Source organism: Saccostrea cucullata, unplaced genomic scaffold (genome assembly GCF_032062105.1).
Source record: "Saccostrea cucullata isolate Sc308-1 unplaced genomic scaffold, CSIRO_AGI_Scuc_v1 ctg14, whole genome shotgun sequence".
Taxonomy (NCBI): domain Eukaryota; kingdom Metazoa; phylum Mollusca; class Bivalvia; order Ostreida; family Ostreidae; genus Saccostrea; species Saccostrea cuccullata.
Window position 1 is genome coordinate 402,152 of NW_026941090.1, and position 17,955 is coordinate 420,106.

General features: G+C 33.5%; 4 protein-coding genes across 4 annotated transcripts; 1 reads left to right on the plus strand and 3 right to left on the minus strand.

The window, feature by feature from the left end:
* The first annotated feature begins 81 nt into the window (after positions 1–81).
* On the plus strand, positions 82–1,830 carry LOC134257158 (uncharacterized). Its single transcript, XM_062739802.1, has one exon. It carries the CDS (start codon positions 622–624, stop codon positions 1,375–1,377), a length of 756 nt encoding a protein of 251 aa, XP_062595786.1. The 5' UTR covers positions 82–621; the 3' UTR covers positions 1,378–1,830.
* A 1,650-nt stretch (positions 1,831–3,480) lies between these two features.
* LOC134257116 (uncharacterized) lies at positions 3,481–6,583 on the minus strand. The gene is made up of 3 exons (XM_062739758.1): positions 6,288–6,583; positions 5,701–5,853; positions 3,481–4,622 (listed from the first exon to the last, which is right to left on the minus strand). The coding sequence occupies exons 1-3, from the start codon at positions 6,532–6,534 to the stop codon at positions 4,408–4,410; spliced, it is 615 nt and encodes a 204-aa protein (XP_062595742.1). The 5' UTR covers positions 6,535–6,583; the 3' UTR covers positions 3,481–4,407.
* A 948-nt stretch (positions 6,584–7,531) lies between these two features.
* LOC134257166 (uncharacterized) lies at positions 7,532–10,257 on the minus strand. The gene is made up of 4 exons (XM_062739810.1): positions 10,083–10,257; positions 9,632–9,758; positions 8,785–8,937; positions 7,532–8,362 (listed from the first exon to the last, which is right to left on the minus strand). The coding sequence occupies exons 1-4, from the start codon at positions 10,227–10,229 to the stop codon at positions 8,112–8,114; spliced, it is 678 nt and encodes a 225-aa protein (XP_062595794.1). The 5' UTR covers positions 10,230–10,257; the 3' UTR covers positions 7,532–8,111.
* A 4,342-nt stretch (positions 10,258–14,599) lies between these two features.
* On the minus strand, positions 14,600–16,504 carry LOC134257084 (uncharacterized). The gene is made up of 3 exons (XM_062739727.1): positions 16,169–16,504; positions 15,663–15,815; positions 14,600–15,571 (listed from the first exon to the last, which is right to left on the minus strand). Exons 1-3 carry the CDS (start codon positions 16,419–16,421, stop codon positions 15,351–15,353), a joined length of 627 nt encoding a protein of 208 aa, XP_062595711.1. The 5' UTR covers positions 16,422–16,504; the 3' UTR covers positions 14,600–15,350.
* Between the last annotated feature and the right edge of the window lie 1,451 nt (positions 16,505–17,955).

Here is a 17,955-nt window from a genome sequence, read left to right on the forward strand (position 1 = left end):
CTCACTGAAAACGCGTAGCCATAGCCATAATGATTTAAATGGTCAGTGAAATGGGGTAGCAAGGTATGGTTGGAAATGGTTTCCAATAGACTATACATTCTTTTGTGTTTATGATACATCCAATAGAATCGATAGAAGTGAACATTAATTAACAAATTATTTAATTGTTATTATGAAGACGGTTTTAAACAGCATTGTGAAGGGCTATTCGTAAAGCCATGTACGACGGGGAGTTTAAACTGCCATGGATTAATTCTGAATACATTACACAGAATCTTGCTTTTGTGTATATGTATTAAATTTTTTATCAAGATTTTAAGCAGATTGTGTTCTAATGTTTTGGATTACTTCGAATCGGAAACTAATCACCAATATCTAGGTATCGTTTTCATTGGGTATGTTTTTCTCAGTTTAATCAGTGTGTGGCATTAGTTTGTTTGTTTCTTGTTTTAAGAAATCGAGATCTCCAACACATAGACAAAGGATAGAGTGACTGGACGCTAAACATTTTAGTAGTCTTTTTTCATGTTTTTGGAAGTCCGACATCTGGGACGCATACAATCGTGTCTTGGTACTTTTGATTTGTGTTTGTGACATTGTCGATCTAAACAAGGAGTCAATATGACCGCTCCAACGGCCCCAATAGGGTGGTCCTCCGCGAGGATGAACATGCACTTTAAACCGGTAACACCAAGGAAGGCTGAGACAGGGATGTACTTTAACCTCCACAAAAACGTGAAAAGGTCTCTGCTTCCCAAAGAAGTTCAAAACATGGAAACCCAAAGTGTGGACCTTGCCAGACAGATACTTCACCGCCAAAGACAGAAGTCTCGGATTTCCCGCGAGAAATACAGGCAACTCGTCTCTCAAGGATCTTCTAGGTTCACAGTCGTCAATTCCGAGCCCGGAGGTCGTACAAATTTTTCTGAGGATTTTTCTAGAAATCTTTATCTTCCACCCGTTGGGCGCCAAAAGCCAAACACACCTATGACCCCTGGGTCAAGGTACACTGCCGATGACGTCAGAAGTATTGTGGATAGACTGTCGACATACGATCCATGTAAAGTTCCAGAGTCCAGGGGACAGTTTATAAAATTACCGCCCCCTATCGTGTATAAGAAAAAATACAGCGAAAACGAGGTTCAGTCAATCGTGGACCGATTATCGGAGTATAACCCACTGAAAGGTCCAGCGGAATCGAAAGGGATTCCAACCATAGTTCGCAGAATCCCGCGTCAAAGTATGGTTCCACCACAGAAGTGTACTTCCGATGAAGTGGAAGACATCGTAGAAAGATTGTGTAGCGTTCATTTTGATATTCCTGAAAAGGAACATCGGTACGTGCCAACACCTTATCCACTTTCAGCACGATCGTAAGATGTATCCATCGATTAAGGAAAGATTTCGAGGGAAAACCCTAAATTTGTTTGCAGCCAAGTGCAAATGATCTTTGGATCTGTTTGGAACTGAAAGCTTATGTGAGTTTTCGATCGAACGGTCCTTTGCCGTCTAACCATGCTTCTGGATTTCGATTTACTACAAGCATGACATTTTCACACTGCAATGGACAAATTGCAAGAAATGCTGGCTTTATAAATTCAAGGTGTTTTCTGATTTCGATATCAGTTTGTTTCGATTCTATTTTAGCTCCACGGTTGATAAATGAAATCCTTGGTGCTATCTAGTGCTGCATTTGTGTCTCTTACTTGTTTTGTTAATCGGTATAAGCACGTCTCTAGTCTATCAAATCTCACAGGAAGAGTTTGACTCTTATCTACAGTGCTTAAATGTTGAAAATGATCAAATTTAGAGTCATTTTGATCACAAGTGTACGAATTTCAAATATATGAAATAAATAATGAGTAATTTCGAATGTTTGAGATTTTTAGCTCACCTGAGCTGAAAGCTCAAGTGAGATTTTCTCATCACATTTTGTCCGTCGTGCGTCTGTAAACTTCACATTTTCGATTTCTTCTCCAGAATTACTGGGCTAATTTCAACCAAAATTCTCACAAAGCATCATTGGGTAAAGGGAATTCACTTTTTTTTTTAATGAAGGGCCATATCTTCTTTCAATGGGAGATGATTAAAAATAAGTGAAATTTGGTGATATAAAAATCTTCTCAGGAACCATTGGGCCAAAAAATTGAAACTAATATGAAACCTTCTTTACATAGTGTAAATTCAAAATTGTTCAAATATTGGCCACTAAGGGTAGGGTGGGGCCAGAATGGGTGATCATAATTTTGCATAGGAAAATTCTTTAAAAATCTTCTGCACGAGAACAGCAAAGCCATGATTGGTCTGACATATTTATATGGAAGCATCTTCAGAAGAGTAGAATCAGATAAGTTCTTTCAAATCATGACTCCCGGGGGTAGGGTGGGGCCACAATCAGCGATCAACGTTTTCCATTGGAATTCATAAGAAAATCTTCAAATATTTTCATTCCTATTGAAACTACATTAATGAGTAATTAAATTATCTAACAAAAGTTAATTGCTGTTGGATCAAACCTGGTGTTATACCTTCATAAGCATGGCATCTGAACTACATGAATTTTTTTGTGCCCTTGTCATTATTTTTGAATATTCAAGTATATTGGGGGAAAGTCTGTAAACGCAGTGTTTAGTTTGGATACCTATAACTTTTCATTATTTTTGAATTCCGCAAACGTTGTCCGTGTGTATCATTGGTGCTCCCCATCTAATCCCGTAAATGATGAATTGACGTCTCATGTGACTCTACACTATGGTTGATTTTTTGGTATATAGGGTTGGAGGTACGTAGACTTTGCAAAATTAGGTGAAAACTGACCAGAAAGTACACGAGCAGCTTTGCCACTTAAAACATAATTGTCATGGTTAATTTCTCCATATCTTGTACTCTAAAAGAAGAAAGTCACTGGGTACCAATTACGCCCTGTTAGCAGACCTATTTTTGTGTTCATATTAAGCAGAATTGTCCCAAATCTTAAAGTGAAAAGAATAAAACACTTGCTGTGGCCTTCAACTCGACATTTAGATCTATCGACGACGTAATGTTAATGAACAAGGGCTATTTCCATTCTTATGTCGATACGATATATAATCCATTAAATGCACACTGAATTTTCGACGTACTTTCAGTTATTTTTCGATCATGAGATTATTCATGACAAGGAGCACACGGCAGGTGTGACCGGTTGGCAGGGGAGGCTCACTCCTCCATGGTACCTGATCCAACCTCTGATGTTTTGGAGGTCCGTGTTTGCTCTGCATTTATTTTGTATTGTTTAATGGACTTTTGGTGCATGAAAATTGTTTGTTATCTCCATATATTTCACTTGGTAGCAGTGAAGTTGAGAAGAAAGTACCCTGAAACTCCCCATTCTGTTTCCTTGCACCTCTTTGACTCTGAACAATAAAACAAACCATGCAAGAATCAGGATACATGTGTATATTGTAAAACATGGGTAGCTATATAAGTCAATAAAGAGAATCAATTTTGTAGGCTTTTTATTATATTTATTGAGGTATACATCAATATAAAACATATGGCATCTGAATAAATTCTAAATTATTTATATTTTCCTCATCTTTTCATTAAAAACTTACAGAAAATTTGGATTTTTATTGCGAAATAACAGTTTACACAAAGAGTTTCTAATAATGGTCATATAAAATCCTGTTTGATTGACTCTTGAAATATTTTTAATCAATAATCAATATTCTTTTTCAAAATGTGTACTGAAATAAAAGAAAAACGGGAATTAATGCCACACTGTAAAATAGTATACAATGTATAATTAAGAAAACATCATGACTGAAAAGATGAGTATAAAATGAATGATATCTACACATGTATAAATTATGATTACCATGTCTTAAAATCTACAATGTACAATTTGAGTCTGAATATACAGAGATGATATCAGATATAAAAAAGATACTACAAAAATATGGATTCTAAAACTTTTTAAGAAATCCAAACATCATTCAACTTTCGTTCTAGTAACATCCATACCAAAACTTTTTCCCCCTTCAAATGCAGAAAATTTGTAACCTATTTCTTTTCTTTTACATTTCATCTTATTTATATTAAAAGATCACAGTTGAAAAGATTTTGCACTACACTTATCAGTGTAAAATTACTGTTGCAAAATAGACTATATCTATCTATTTATTTCATCCATGAGGTAAAGTGCAATGCATTTATATCTGTACATGTCATAGCAAAAGGATATAAACACAATTTGTACAGCAGAAATGGTAGTTAAAACCATTTCTCATACAATTTATTTCATACACTCTGAAATGGCAATGAAATGGTATATATACAGAAATGAAATGAACATCTATCACACCAAACTTGTTTATCAATATTGTCCTGCATAGTGGAGATTACAAGTCATTCTTTGCATGTTGGTTAGTATTGTCGTCTATCTGGATAATCCTGCTTTAACTTATTCTTGAATTCCCGTGAAGCCATAACAAGGCCAATGGCAGAGAACAGCGTGAAGAAGGCGGAAATGATGAAGAATCCGTAGGCCCAGGAGAGGTAATTCTGATCAGGACGGGGCACCCACTGCCGATCCTCCTTCTTGATTCCAAAAATAATCGCCTGGATGAGAATTAGGACCACTGAAAAAAATTTCAACCATGAACATGGGAAACTTTAGCTGCAATAATGTAGCCCTCTCCGATTTTTTTTTATTCTGATGTTTTCTGGAGAGGGCTACAATTCCATAGCATCTCCGTAATGGTGCAAATATTTTTTTTTAATAGGAGCGACTGCAGGCAAAATAAATTATTTTTACATTCAACTTACTTCTAATAAGACGAAATTTTTATTCACTGTCAACAACAGACCCCTTTAAATGCGAAAAACTTGTAAAATAACTCTGCATGTTTCCTGGTAGTTTACTTCAGCAGCCATGACAGTTCACGCGTGACGTAATGAGACTTTCGCTTGAAATTTAGAACAACTGAATAAAGCAATTATCGGTGTTTATAAATGATTGTGCTGAATTTCATCACAAAAACATAGCTATATAAAACCATTTTAAGGGTTATTTTTATGCATGCAGCGATTTTTATGCTTAAAATAAGGGAATTCCAAAAAGATCCGCTCCTATAGAACCTAAATTCTCATTGGCTGTCCCAAAATACAATCTATCAAGGTCAGTAAACATGGCGGATAAATACGAGTTGTGATGTTGACATACACGAAAAATAAGCGATATAGGGATCGTTCTGTATATCTTTGCATTGATTTACGTCTTGGATGACTGCTTATTTGGAGTCAAGGTAAGAAATGTTAATAAAATAGCCATTTACTGATAAATCCGTGCGGGAGCGAATCACACCCGCAGCTGCACCATTATGGAGATCCTAGTTGTAGAGGGGAGAAATTTTGCAGCTAGGGAAACTTGTCCTCTCTCCTTAAAACAGTTCACAAAAAATTACGACTAAGACTAAATTTCACCACTCTGTAACTTTTTACTTAATAAATTCTTTTTCTAAATAATTATTTACAATTTAATCATTAAGTATATATCAATATAATGTAATCCAAAAAGATTTTGGCAGCTTAGATATTAGTTGTAGAATATGAGGAAATTTTAGTCTCAGTCATTTGAATTTCTGAGAAAATGGTCACAGATCTGTAGAAATATCTCTGATAGTAAAATTCTAATTCACTCAGTTAATTTTAACTTACCAACAAAAAAGTAGACAAAGCTACCACCCATTAATATGACTTCATGTAGATATATCGGGAAATAGTTCAAAGCCAGCAGAATCAGAATGATAGTTGCAATAAACTGGAAAAGGATGCAGACACTGGCAATGACTTGACACACTATGAACCAAGCTGAAAAATAAAACATTCAATCATTCATCATTTTTATTTCTCAATTAAAAAAAAAAAAAAAATAATTTTGTAAATGTTTAAAATGACTTGAGTTACTTTAAACTGTTTAAAAAAAATTATCAATCATGAGATGATAAACATAAAGCTCTTGAACTTGAAAATGCTTCAAACATGATATACACGTACGTGCAATTTTATGACGTATTTTTCTTATGAAATTTGAAAAAAAAAAATCAGTATTAATTAAGGTATGAACAATAGAATCGATGTAGTCTTTAATAAGTAATTGCAAACATTATACAGATTTTGTAGTTGTTGTTGGAGGAAACTCTGGTTAAATACCGGAAGAGAGAAATTATCAAGTTTGGGAGTGTTTTACTTAGAATTCTTGCGTTTTTTACAGATCAAATGTATTAAATATGTTAAATTCTTACGTGGTGATAGCCATTCCCAGATCACTCGGTACTGGTCGGAGAAAATATACCAACAGCCTTTGTAGCGTTTTCCGTTGTAGTCTTTCCAAAATGTGTAATCATTGAAACAAAATTCCCAGAGACCCGCTTTTACAAATCTACTGTCTGCCTTCGAAAACGATTCTACCCAATACGGACTGGCAAAAGACACCACCATAAAGGTGAATGCCACAATCGAAAAACCCAAGGCGATCAACGACTTCGCCATCTTGTTTTCAAATCGCCTCCATTAGATCATCTACCTGGAATGTCAACACCTGTGGACGTTCCAAGTTTAAATCATAGGGGTGGTCAGCATTGCAGGTGCGTTGCTGTTTAGAAATACATGAGATTGGCAAAATTGCTGATATGTAATAGATGTGGAGTTTACATTTTAATAATTATTATTATAAACTTTAAAATAAGTCCAGTATCTTGTATCTTTATCATTTGTTTACTTGAAAGAAATTATGACAAACTAATATTTTTAAGTGCAACTCCGATTTAAGGGAGATAACTCGTATCCTCACGTTTGAATATGTATACCGAGTGGTACAAAAATTTCAAATTATGAAAATTTGAGAGATATTTAATTTTCATGACTATCAAGACTCCCAGGATGGGAACAGGGCTAACAATATTTTATGGAACTTGTCTAATTACTTTGGTGTAATAATATTTAATGTAAAAAAAATAATAACAAAGCGTTTTTCTAAGCTGACATATATTATATGTATACATATATTATACATGTATATCATTTATCTGTTCTACGTCCTTTTTTCTCTTTCTTTAAATTTTTTTCCCTACATCTCAACACTATTTGAAAACGATATACTTTCATCTTAGGGCTATATGAAGAAGGTAATTTATGATATTGTATTTTGCTATTTTTTTTTAATTTGAAAAATAATCATGATAATAATTATAGAGAAATTCACATGAAGGCAAAACATTTTTGATTTTGTTATTGCTTAGCTGCAGAACTGTAGCTCTCCGAAAAAAAAAATTATTGACAGACTGGTCTGTCATTAATTTTTTTTGCGAGAGCTATGTACAGTTCTGCTGCTAGTCATTGCTTTGAGCATGAATAAATGATACTATCAAATCGCTATACTGGTTTAAAATATTTTATTATATAATACAAGTACAAATTACATATCAACAAGATCAGTAAAAAATATCTATAAATATATCTATATACATTGTACACAGGTAAAATTACACTTGGATGACAAATGGTTAAATTTAAAATAGCTGCAAAATTTAATTGACTTGTTTGAGGTGATATTATTATACTAAAATACATGTACTTTTTAATTGAACTTAAATTAAAATCTACTAAAATAAGTAGAAGAAATAGTGCAATACTCTTCAAGAAGGCAAATTTTTTTTTACGAAAATGTCAATAACAGAGAAGTGCAGTAACTCATACACTTAAATTGCACTAATAAATTTTTTTTATAACATCATTTACTTGAAAATGTTTTAACTACCGGTAACTTGTGGATGTCTTGGTGCATTTAATAATGAATGATGTAAATGAGATATATGGACAGATGTAATGAATCCCTATTTACAAATTGAAAATGTGAACTGTGAAGTTCTGTGTATACATGATTTCAATGAATGAATCCTGCTATCAAATGTCTCTCCACAAAGAAATTGTGGAGAGAAAAGAATCCTTCTCCAAATAAATGGCAGATCAATGTACATGTATTTGGTCATATTTCCAAACAAAAGAAAATGAATATTTCCATATACAAAGTAAATGCCGATACTGTCAGAAATGGCACTCTCCTCCCCTTAATAGATTGGTTGGGCGGGTTTAATGATCTGTCCCCCATATCTTGGTTTCTCCTGACTCATCTTCTGGTCGAAGCGGACCTGTGTGGCGGAGAATGTGGCACAGAATCCCCCAAACACCAGGAGGAAGCCGGACATGACCATCAGACCGAAGGAGTAGGACAGGTAATTCTTGTCCGGATTCTGGATCCACTGTCTGTTCACCACAGACATTGTGCCGAAAATTAGGATGCAGATACCTGTCACAACACCTGCAAGAAAACAGAAAAAATAGGTCAGGATTTATCTATATTTAATAATTAAAATATTATTTAGAAACTGTTTTCCTAATTCTTAATATTGTGAGGATGCTGCAAGTTCACACATTAACTGCATTTAAATAAACTTCTGCTAGCTGATGGCTTATCTTTTAAATATAACTAACCACTTTGTAGAAAATGTTAAAATCTCCTTTACATGCATGTAATGGATTTAAAAATCACTGCACCAGTTAGACTCATTTAGTAAATTTATATGATTAATTCATTTAAAAAAAAAACACCACATAATTAGACTCATCTTTCAAGAACAAGTAAATTCATTTCATTGATTTGATCATTATCAAAAATGTAAATTTAAAAAATTAATTTCTGGGTTTTGTTTTTCCATTTTATCATCAATACCGTCTTCTTACCACAGGTAACGGCTGCGACCCCCACGGACATGAGCGCCCCGAAGCTGTTCCTGCCCTTTAATACGTTAAGAATGAACAAGATGAGGAGGGAGAGGACCACTATCTCTGCCAGCAAGGTCAAGGTCATCATCACTTGTATAGACAGGAACCACGCTACAAAAAGTATACGTCATAAATCATCTGATAAATAGTTGAAAATGTGTGCTGTTTGTGACATTTTGGGCAAGGAATCAATGGAATACTAAACAGAACAGAATAAAGGGGGACAACTCAAGACTATATTTGAGACATTTCAACTTTCTCTCTCTCTATACACTCGTAAAAGAAGAAATTTAGGCAGCTGAAATAGTATTCAAAATTCACATACATGTATGTGCCTGCTGAGACAGAGATAAAAGTTCTTTTCATATATATGTATTCAAGTCTCTGGTGTTGGCATGTATTTTAAAATTTAAATGATATTTACTCATTTTTGAGATCAGTAGTTTTAGGAGGATTTTACCCTTACTTTGGACTTTCAGTAGGGCGTGACTTTCTCGGCGCTACGTAATGGCGAATACTAGTAGATTCTCATTGGTTACGAAATTAATAACATCAGGAACTTAAAATTGTTGTTGATAACGATGAGACGACTTATGCCCCACCTCTGTGCCGTGAGAGAACTTTTAATTGGCTATTTATTACACCAATTGACATTCGGCTGCATTTCTATCATATGTATATTTCAACAGTGATGGGAAGCTGTGTAAATTTCAGAAGCTATAAATTAGGTAACATCGAGAATGCCACGCCTTACTGAAAGTCCAAACTCAGCGTGTAATGGTAATATTGTCACTTTGACACTTACATGGATTAATCCAGTGGAAGATTGGTCTGTATTCATAGGAATAAATCCACCAACATCCATCATAAATCTTCCCATTGTAATCATTAAAGTATGTCCAGTGATTGAAACATGCTGTCCACAAACCCAACTGAAAAAGACAATTAAGTGATTATGAACCATTTTTGACATACAAACTACAAATCAGGAATTCTGAAAGAAACTGAAATTAATGGTAAAAATCTTTTATAGTTCAGATATGTCTTTTTGGACACATAATTCACATATACCATCTTAAAAAGAATAAAATTTTTGTCAGGTGGGAAAATAAAACATGATCTTATTATTATATTGCATGTACAACAAAAACAATCGTTCATATAAATTCAATTTTTACTCCACTTTTGACTATCTTAAGTACACAAAATCAGTTTCATTTCCTGTTTAGCATAGTGTACCTGGAAATGGCTCTTACCTTGACGAATCCGTTCTTCAGTTTATATTTATCATCGGCCTCCAACCAATTTGGTGTCGAAAAAGCAATGAGAAAGAAGAGGAAGCCTATCGCAACAAACACTGCTGACGATATTAACAGGTACCTCGACCTGTTCCAGGTAGCCATTTTCTTTTCTGACACACCGGAAGTTGACAGGTGAGAAATGAATTTGGAAGAGTCCAAATAAGATCAAGGGGTAAACAGATGGAGTATACTTTATTATTGCAAGAAAAAAATAATAAAGAACTTTAAAAATCTAAATTGTTCATAAAAGGTCCGTGTAACACTTAACAATTCAAAAAACGATTTAGAGTTTTAGAATGTTAATATAATAGTTCAAATTTCTAAATTTCAAAAACTCAAACTGATTTCGTATATTGGAATTTAATATTTTAGTTCAAAAACCTAAATTTTCAAATTTCCAAACAGGTTTTAGAATTGTAGGTTTTTAGATTTTTACCTTAAACATTCAAAATTCAAATATCCAAAAACAAATTTTGTATTTTAAACTTTTGAGTTTTTAGTCTACCGTTTATTTAATAAGTTTACACTTAACAATTTAAAGTTCAGTACAGTTTGACAATTTTTGATACTTCAAAATTTACTTCAAACTTCTAAATTTCAACTTTCAAAACGTTTTACATTTTTTGAGATTTAGAATTTTGATTCAAACATTCAAATTTCAAATAACATGAATAACCAAAACACTTGGAGTTTTTATATATTTACTTCAAATATCCAAAATATCAAGTTCCAAACCTGATTTGAATTTTGAAACTATTACAAAAACACTGTTGGTTAAGCAAAAGAGCTTTAAGATAGTTAGAATATTGAGCGGATATTCAAAATTCAAATCGGGTTTGGAAACTTGGTATTTTGGATTGTTAAAGTAAAATTCTAAAACTCAAAGTATTTAGGTTATTTGAAGTTAGCATATTTGAACCAAACTTCCAAATTTCTAAAAATCTAAAAGGTTTCAAAGTTGGATTTTAGAAGTTTGAAGCTGATTTCAAATAATCAAAAGACGAAAAATATTACTGAACTATAGATTGTTAAATGTAAACTTTCTGAACAAACAGTAGACTAAAAACTCAAACGTTTAGATTACAAAAATCGTTTTTGGAAATTTGAATTTCGATTTTTTAAGGTAAAAATCTAAAATATCAAAATTTTAAAACCTGTTTGGAAATTTGACATTTTAGATTTTTGAACTAAAATATTAAATTTCAATATACCAAATCATTTTGAGTTTTTGAAATTTAGAAATTTGAACTAATATATTAACATTCTAAAACTCAAACCCATTGTAGAAATTTGAATTGTTAAGTGTTACACGGACCATAAAAGTTAATAACAAACTGAAAAAAATGTCTTGTAAGTATTTTTGAAGATATTTTTCATTTTTGTAATTGACTTTTAAAACGTATTTCTTTTGTTTTTGATTTGCTCATTACTGTGATTATTTGCAATTAACTTTTAAAATTGAACAATAATTTAGTAAATAATTCAACAAAATTCTAGCTGCAGATTTGTAGCTCTCCGAAAAAAAATATATTGATAGACCGGAGAGCTACAGTGCCACCCATTGAAAAAACTGTATATTTATTGCGCACCAAAAAGTGCGCTCGGTTCTTGATTAATTCCTCCAAATTCTTACCTCAATTGCAAAAAAAGGACGATTAAAAAAATTTCTTTCTCCTCTATCAAGCACTCTCATAGTTGACATCTGAACGAAGCATACTGGACCGAATTATCTTTGAAACCAAAATGGCAGTATAAATACTAGTAAGCGAAATGTTCTATGATTACAATATCAGGGTCAGGAGGACTATTAACAACAATTATGAGGAATGTTTGGTTGTGGAAACAGCGAAAGAATATGTTAGGAACATACGGTTAGTAATATTTTGAGATCAAAGTTTTAAAAACATGGAGAAATAAATCGAGATCCGAGCGCATTTTTTTGTGCGCAATAAATATATAGTTTTTTCAATGGGTGGCTCTGTAGCTCTCTATCAATATATTTTTTCGGAGAGCTACAGAACTGCAGCTAACAAAATTCATGAAGTTTTTAATGAATATGAAAAAGGAAAATTGAATGAATTATGTTTTTAATTACTATCAACGATTTATTCATACAATTTCCTATGGTAGGAAATTGATCCACACTTCTTACATGCATATTGATTTAAAAATAATAAATTTAGGATTTTTTTGTTCATTAATATGTACAATACATACGACTCAAACTTGTAATAAAAAAGTCATGGCTGGCTCGTAGAAAGACTCAAGGATCTGAAGAGATCTGTAACTTGCTGTTATGAAACAATTGGATGGACGACCAGAGTTGTCTACGGTCTGTCAATATTATTTTCGGAGAGCTACAGTTCTGCAGCTAGGATCTCAACGACTCCAATTGTTCTTGAAGTACAGTTCTTAATAAACACTGATATGCACTTACATCTTAGAACTGTGTTCATAGTTTAGTCAAAAAGGGTATTAAACCGACTCATTCACTAAAACAAGAGGCCCAGGGGCCACATCGCTCACCTGAGCACATCGGCTAGGAAAAAGCACATGAGGATGATTTCATATGAGTTTCATCTTTCCTGTCTCAATGGTTCTTGAGAAAAAGATTTTTAAAGATTTTTCCTATATATTCCCATGTAAAACGTTGATCGGCCATTTTGACCCCACCCTAACCCCGGGGGACATGATTTGAACAAACTTGAATCTACACAACCTGAGGATGTTTCCCCTTAAGTTTCATCTTTCCTGGCACAGTGGTTCTTGAGAAGAAGATTTCTCCCCTTGAATGAGGGCGTGGCCCTTCATTTGAACAAACTTGAATCCCCTTCACCCAAGGATGCTTTGTGGCAAGTTTGGTTGAAATTGGCCCAGCGGTTCTTGAGAAGAAGTCGAAAATGTGAAAAGTTTACAACGACGACAACGCTGACAACACCGCCGACGACAACGACGACAGACAACGGACAAATTGTGATCAGAAAAGCTCACTTGAGCCTTTGGCTCAGGTGAGCTAAAAACTATACTTGTCAAAATTTCTAAGTCCCCACTTTTATTATTTCAAGTATTTAAAAACCTTAACATTAATTAACTAGTTGTTCATAATTTTGACTTAATTGTTTGATGATTGCCTGTTACGGCCAAAAAAATTGAAATCAAATGTGTAATTACTCATCCATGACCCTTTTTGTTAAAAAGCATGAAGTGCGAGTTTCATATGTTTTCGGATGTATTATCCATTTATTTAAATTGCCATGTGTTCTCCATCTTTAGTTGTTTCGGAAAAACAGAAAAAAGCTTGTTTAAAATGCCGTGTATTTACGAACGTCAATGTGCAAGTGAAGTTGCCATGGTCCACGCTGGTGGTAGTAAAGGAAAGTTGTATTTCCTTTGTTTGTATTTGTTTATTTTATGTAAAACCGTTAAAAATACCGTCAGGAAGATGCACAAAGCTTACTTGTATTCCTTATAATCATTAAAAATTGCTAGATTTTTAAGAAATACCGCTTAACCACCCAAGAGTTTAACCGGAAATTCACTCAAACCGGAACCGGAAGTGCCCATGGTCAAGGCGTATACACGTACTACAACAACACATCAACAGGGCTACTACATAATAATTACTAACTATTGTGGAAGGAACCTATCTGCACGTGCAATTGCTCTGCACTCATTAAAAATTAATTCAAGTCGCCTTAATTATCCAAATTATTAGAAACAAACTGGAAGAGTGGTGAATGTGTTTAAGAAGACCTAATGTACTGTAGGATTAATATTTGATACAAACAATTTCGGTAAGCTTCAATGTCATCCACATCTCAACCCTATAGAACATGAACGGGACAAGATGGACCAGAGATTGAGCGCTATTCCAGCGGCAGAATCTGGTGGAAATATAGAGGACGACATAGTCCATACATGGAATAAGCTTCCATGAAGTTTTTTCCTAAATTGTGTGAACTCTTTGAGAAGCAGTTTTCTTGATCTTAATTCGTTTGCACGGAGGACAAAAACAGCATTGAACGTTGCGAATTTTTAATTCTAGGGTGCCTTCACTCTTCTGCATTTTGTGTTATTAAAAGTCCTTCAATATAATAAAATTAAGTGAATAAAAAATATTTTGCTTCTTTTTATCCTGTATAGTTTTCAATTTATATTGTCTTAATTATTTAATATAAAAGCAGTGTAAAACAAACACTTACGTGGGGACTTAGAAAGTTTGATCAGTATATATGTAAATGAATCTGTTCAAAAATGTGTAATGTAATTTTAAATTTGATAGTGTTTGAAGTATAACTGTGCTCAGTGCAAAAAAAAATTATGAAGTTTAAAGAATTTATGTACAGTGTTTTTGATTAAAAAAGTTGTATTTATGAAAAAAAGTTCAAGAAACACTTTTTGACAGTACATTTATTTATTTATTATCAACAGATACCAGAGATACAGATTTACATCTCTTGTAAACACTTAAGTCAATATATACATTTAGGTATATTTATAACAAAATAATCACAATTATGCGTTAAAATCCAAGATACTCAATAAAAAGAAAAAGTATACATTAATGAAAATGTTCATTGTAAGAAATTAAAACAAACATGTATAAATCAGAAAAAAATCTTATACGGATACCCCTCCCTCTCTCCGAGAAAATAAAAAAATAAGACAAGAATTTTATTCATGACTTTCTGGGGAAAAAATACTGATTGGATTGGCAACCGATGGTTTTAAATCAATCGTAGATAAAATGTACTACACTGTACATAACATTTACAATTAAGTGTACAGAATTCACTTTCAAATTAAATCACTGTATAAAATCGTAAAAAAAAAACTTTACAAAGAGGAAAAAAAGTATTAGACGAAGGGATTTCTTTCTCCTTTTAACATCTAATTTGCAGCAATTAACTGTATATGGCACGAAAGTTTGCTTTCAACTTTGTTTAAAATTGCCAACAGGGAGCGTTTCATCTAGAAACTTAACATCCTTAAACCTACAAAAACTGCCACACATATAGAAAAACATTTTTATAACTTTGATAAAAACTATACATTGAGATCAAAGCCGCCACATTCTTTTGGCGATACCGGAAACCATCAATCGCCACTGTCCGGAGTCAATAATCGAGGAGGACATGCAGCACTGCGGTCTATCATTTAATGGCGTACCAGACATTTCATCTACTGGCAATGAGACATCGAATTTTGACCAACTGTCCATTTTCAAGACCGGTATGGAATTGCCACTGGCCCATCATTTGCGTCTCGACGAAACCGCCTAGCTGACATGATAGTTGTCAAACCGGAAATGACGAAACAAAACATGGCAGGGATGAGGATGTAAAAGGACCAGCCTTGGTTATGTTTTTCGTTATTCTCAATCCACCTGAGATCATTTAGAGCCTTGGTATGAAAGACAATCATGCTCACGAAACAGAAAAACGCTGAAAAAATACACGTAGCATTAGTCAAAGTATTATATATGAATTGGAAAGATGAAGACAACTCAAGGCGTATTCAGCTGGCAATGCGTACCTGAGATGAAGTTTGCCATTGCAGTGCCTAGAAGAATGATGAAAAAGTACTTTTGTCGTAACATATGAAACATGATGACGACGTACACGATGACAGCAAAAATCTCCAGAATCAGCGAGACACACATGATGCCCTGTACGCCCTGTAACCATGCTATAAAGAGAAGGGAAATTTTATCAAACGTATTACAACCATAGTTTATGGTTCTATATTGGTATAAAGAGGCGGATTCATATTTTACATTACATTCCAAGTATACGTTTTTGAAGGTATGTTACATGTAATTGCATAATCCTCAGCATAGTGTTATGTACAATGTAGAATAATTAATTAAATTTTGATGATCACTGTAAATAACTATATCCCTATAAAAATACAATAACTACTCCCTATGTTTAGCCATGACCTCCGGCAATCGTTTATAAAGACGTAAAACAGAATACTATCGATGTTACAAATCAAACGAATGAGTTGTTGCTGGTTTTACGATGTTTCTTTATACTTACCTGGCCAAATCCACTCCCGGATATCGTCAAAATCAGAGGACAGCATCCACCTGCAGCCGTCGTATCGGTTTTGCGTAGGGTCTTTGTAGTAACGCCAGTTATTGAAGCAGGCTTCCCAGAGCCCCATGCTGAGGAAGCCCTGATTGTCCCCTTCCAACCAATTCCCTGTCCCAAAACTCAGAAGGAAAAAGACTATGCCAACAGAACATATCAAAAGAGAAACCAAAACAAGCTTACTGGCTTTATTAGCCATGACGCTATTATTAGACAAGTCAAACGGAATGTAAATACAGGTAGGGCGAGTCCATTTTCACCTGAGCAAGGGATGTTTAAAATGATAGGATAGTTGCACAATCAGTCGTACGTCAATGGACTTGGTTATTTAAAAGTAGAAAAGATTGTGATACTTGTCTTTTTTCTTTCAGTAAAAATTTATTTTGAAACTTTGATTTATTTTCGCTGGTTACAAAGTAAAAAGTATATTAGCAAAGAACATCAGTGCAAGTTCTGATTTCATAGAGATGTTTCAGCACTACTCGTACTTGCGTAGGCCCAGAATTGTAATTTCCATTGACAGCTTTTTGCAAAGGACGAGATATGTTTACATCCGAATTTTGCCTCTATTTTGACATTGAATCTGCAACAAAATTTGATTTAAAAAAAAATGATTTAAAAAGAGTAGCAATGAGAAAAATCAAAAATTTATCAAAGAACTACATGTATATGCGGTATATTGCATATCTTTGCCCCCACAAAAGTCAAAATTTTAAGAATTCTTGAAATGTTCTGAATTTTATCAATTGTATGAGAAATATAAACTAACAGGATATCTTATAGTTTCAAAGTAGTTTATTGACAATTTTTGTTTTTATAACGTCACAAACTACAATAGTCCGATTTTATATCATTTTTTTAGAAAGAGGACAAAACGGACAAAATTTCAACAATTTTAGCTTTAAAATTTATAGAGCGCAAGTTTGCCCAGGAACAATATTTACATATTTTACAGATATTATCAATCTACACATTATATAAAAATATTGAACCTGATCAGACCTGCGCTCGGTGACTTTTACTCAAAATATCGGCGTAATATATACATTTTTCTATAGAAATCATGGAAATTTTAAATTTACGTCATTTTCTTGACGTCATTTCAAACATATGACGTCGTTGCAAAATGTTCAGTGCTTTGAAGTCAGCATATATTCCCTTGTTTAGGTACATTATTATATATTTCTCCGTCAAAGTTTGATTTGGGGGGCAAATATTGGTTTTTACCGAATAAAGTTCTTTGTTACCTTCTTGTGATATTTTATAAACTCTCATTTAAAGCCAGCACTGTGCAGCTTTTACAACAAGGATGACGGTAGTCTTTTTTCGTATTGTACTGTTCTAACAGACACCGTAAACAGCTCCTGGGACATAAATGGGACTCAACGTATCTAATCCTTTAAGTACATGCATGTATACATATCTATGGCACGCCAAATTCACAAAAATGAGTTAAACATACATGTAGTTTCACAGTTGATAAACTAGGTTTATCGACTGTAAACTATAGTTTACAAACCGTGAACTATAGTTTACAATTCGTTAACTTGTATAGTTTTCATCTGTAAAACTATATTTAACGGTTGTTAACTATAGTTTACGAATGCTAATCTAGGTTTATCTGCCTGTAATGAAACGTTAACAATAGATTTAATTTGTTGATAAACATAGATCCACGTTTGTTAACTAATCTACAATCGTAAACTAAAGTTAAGAGTTGTTAATCATAGTTT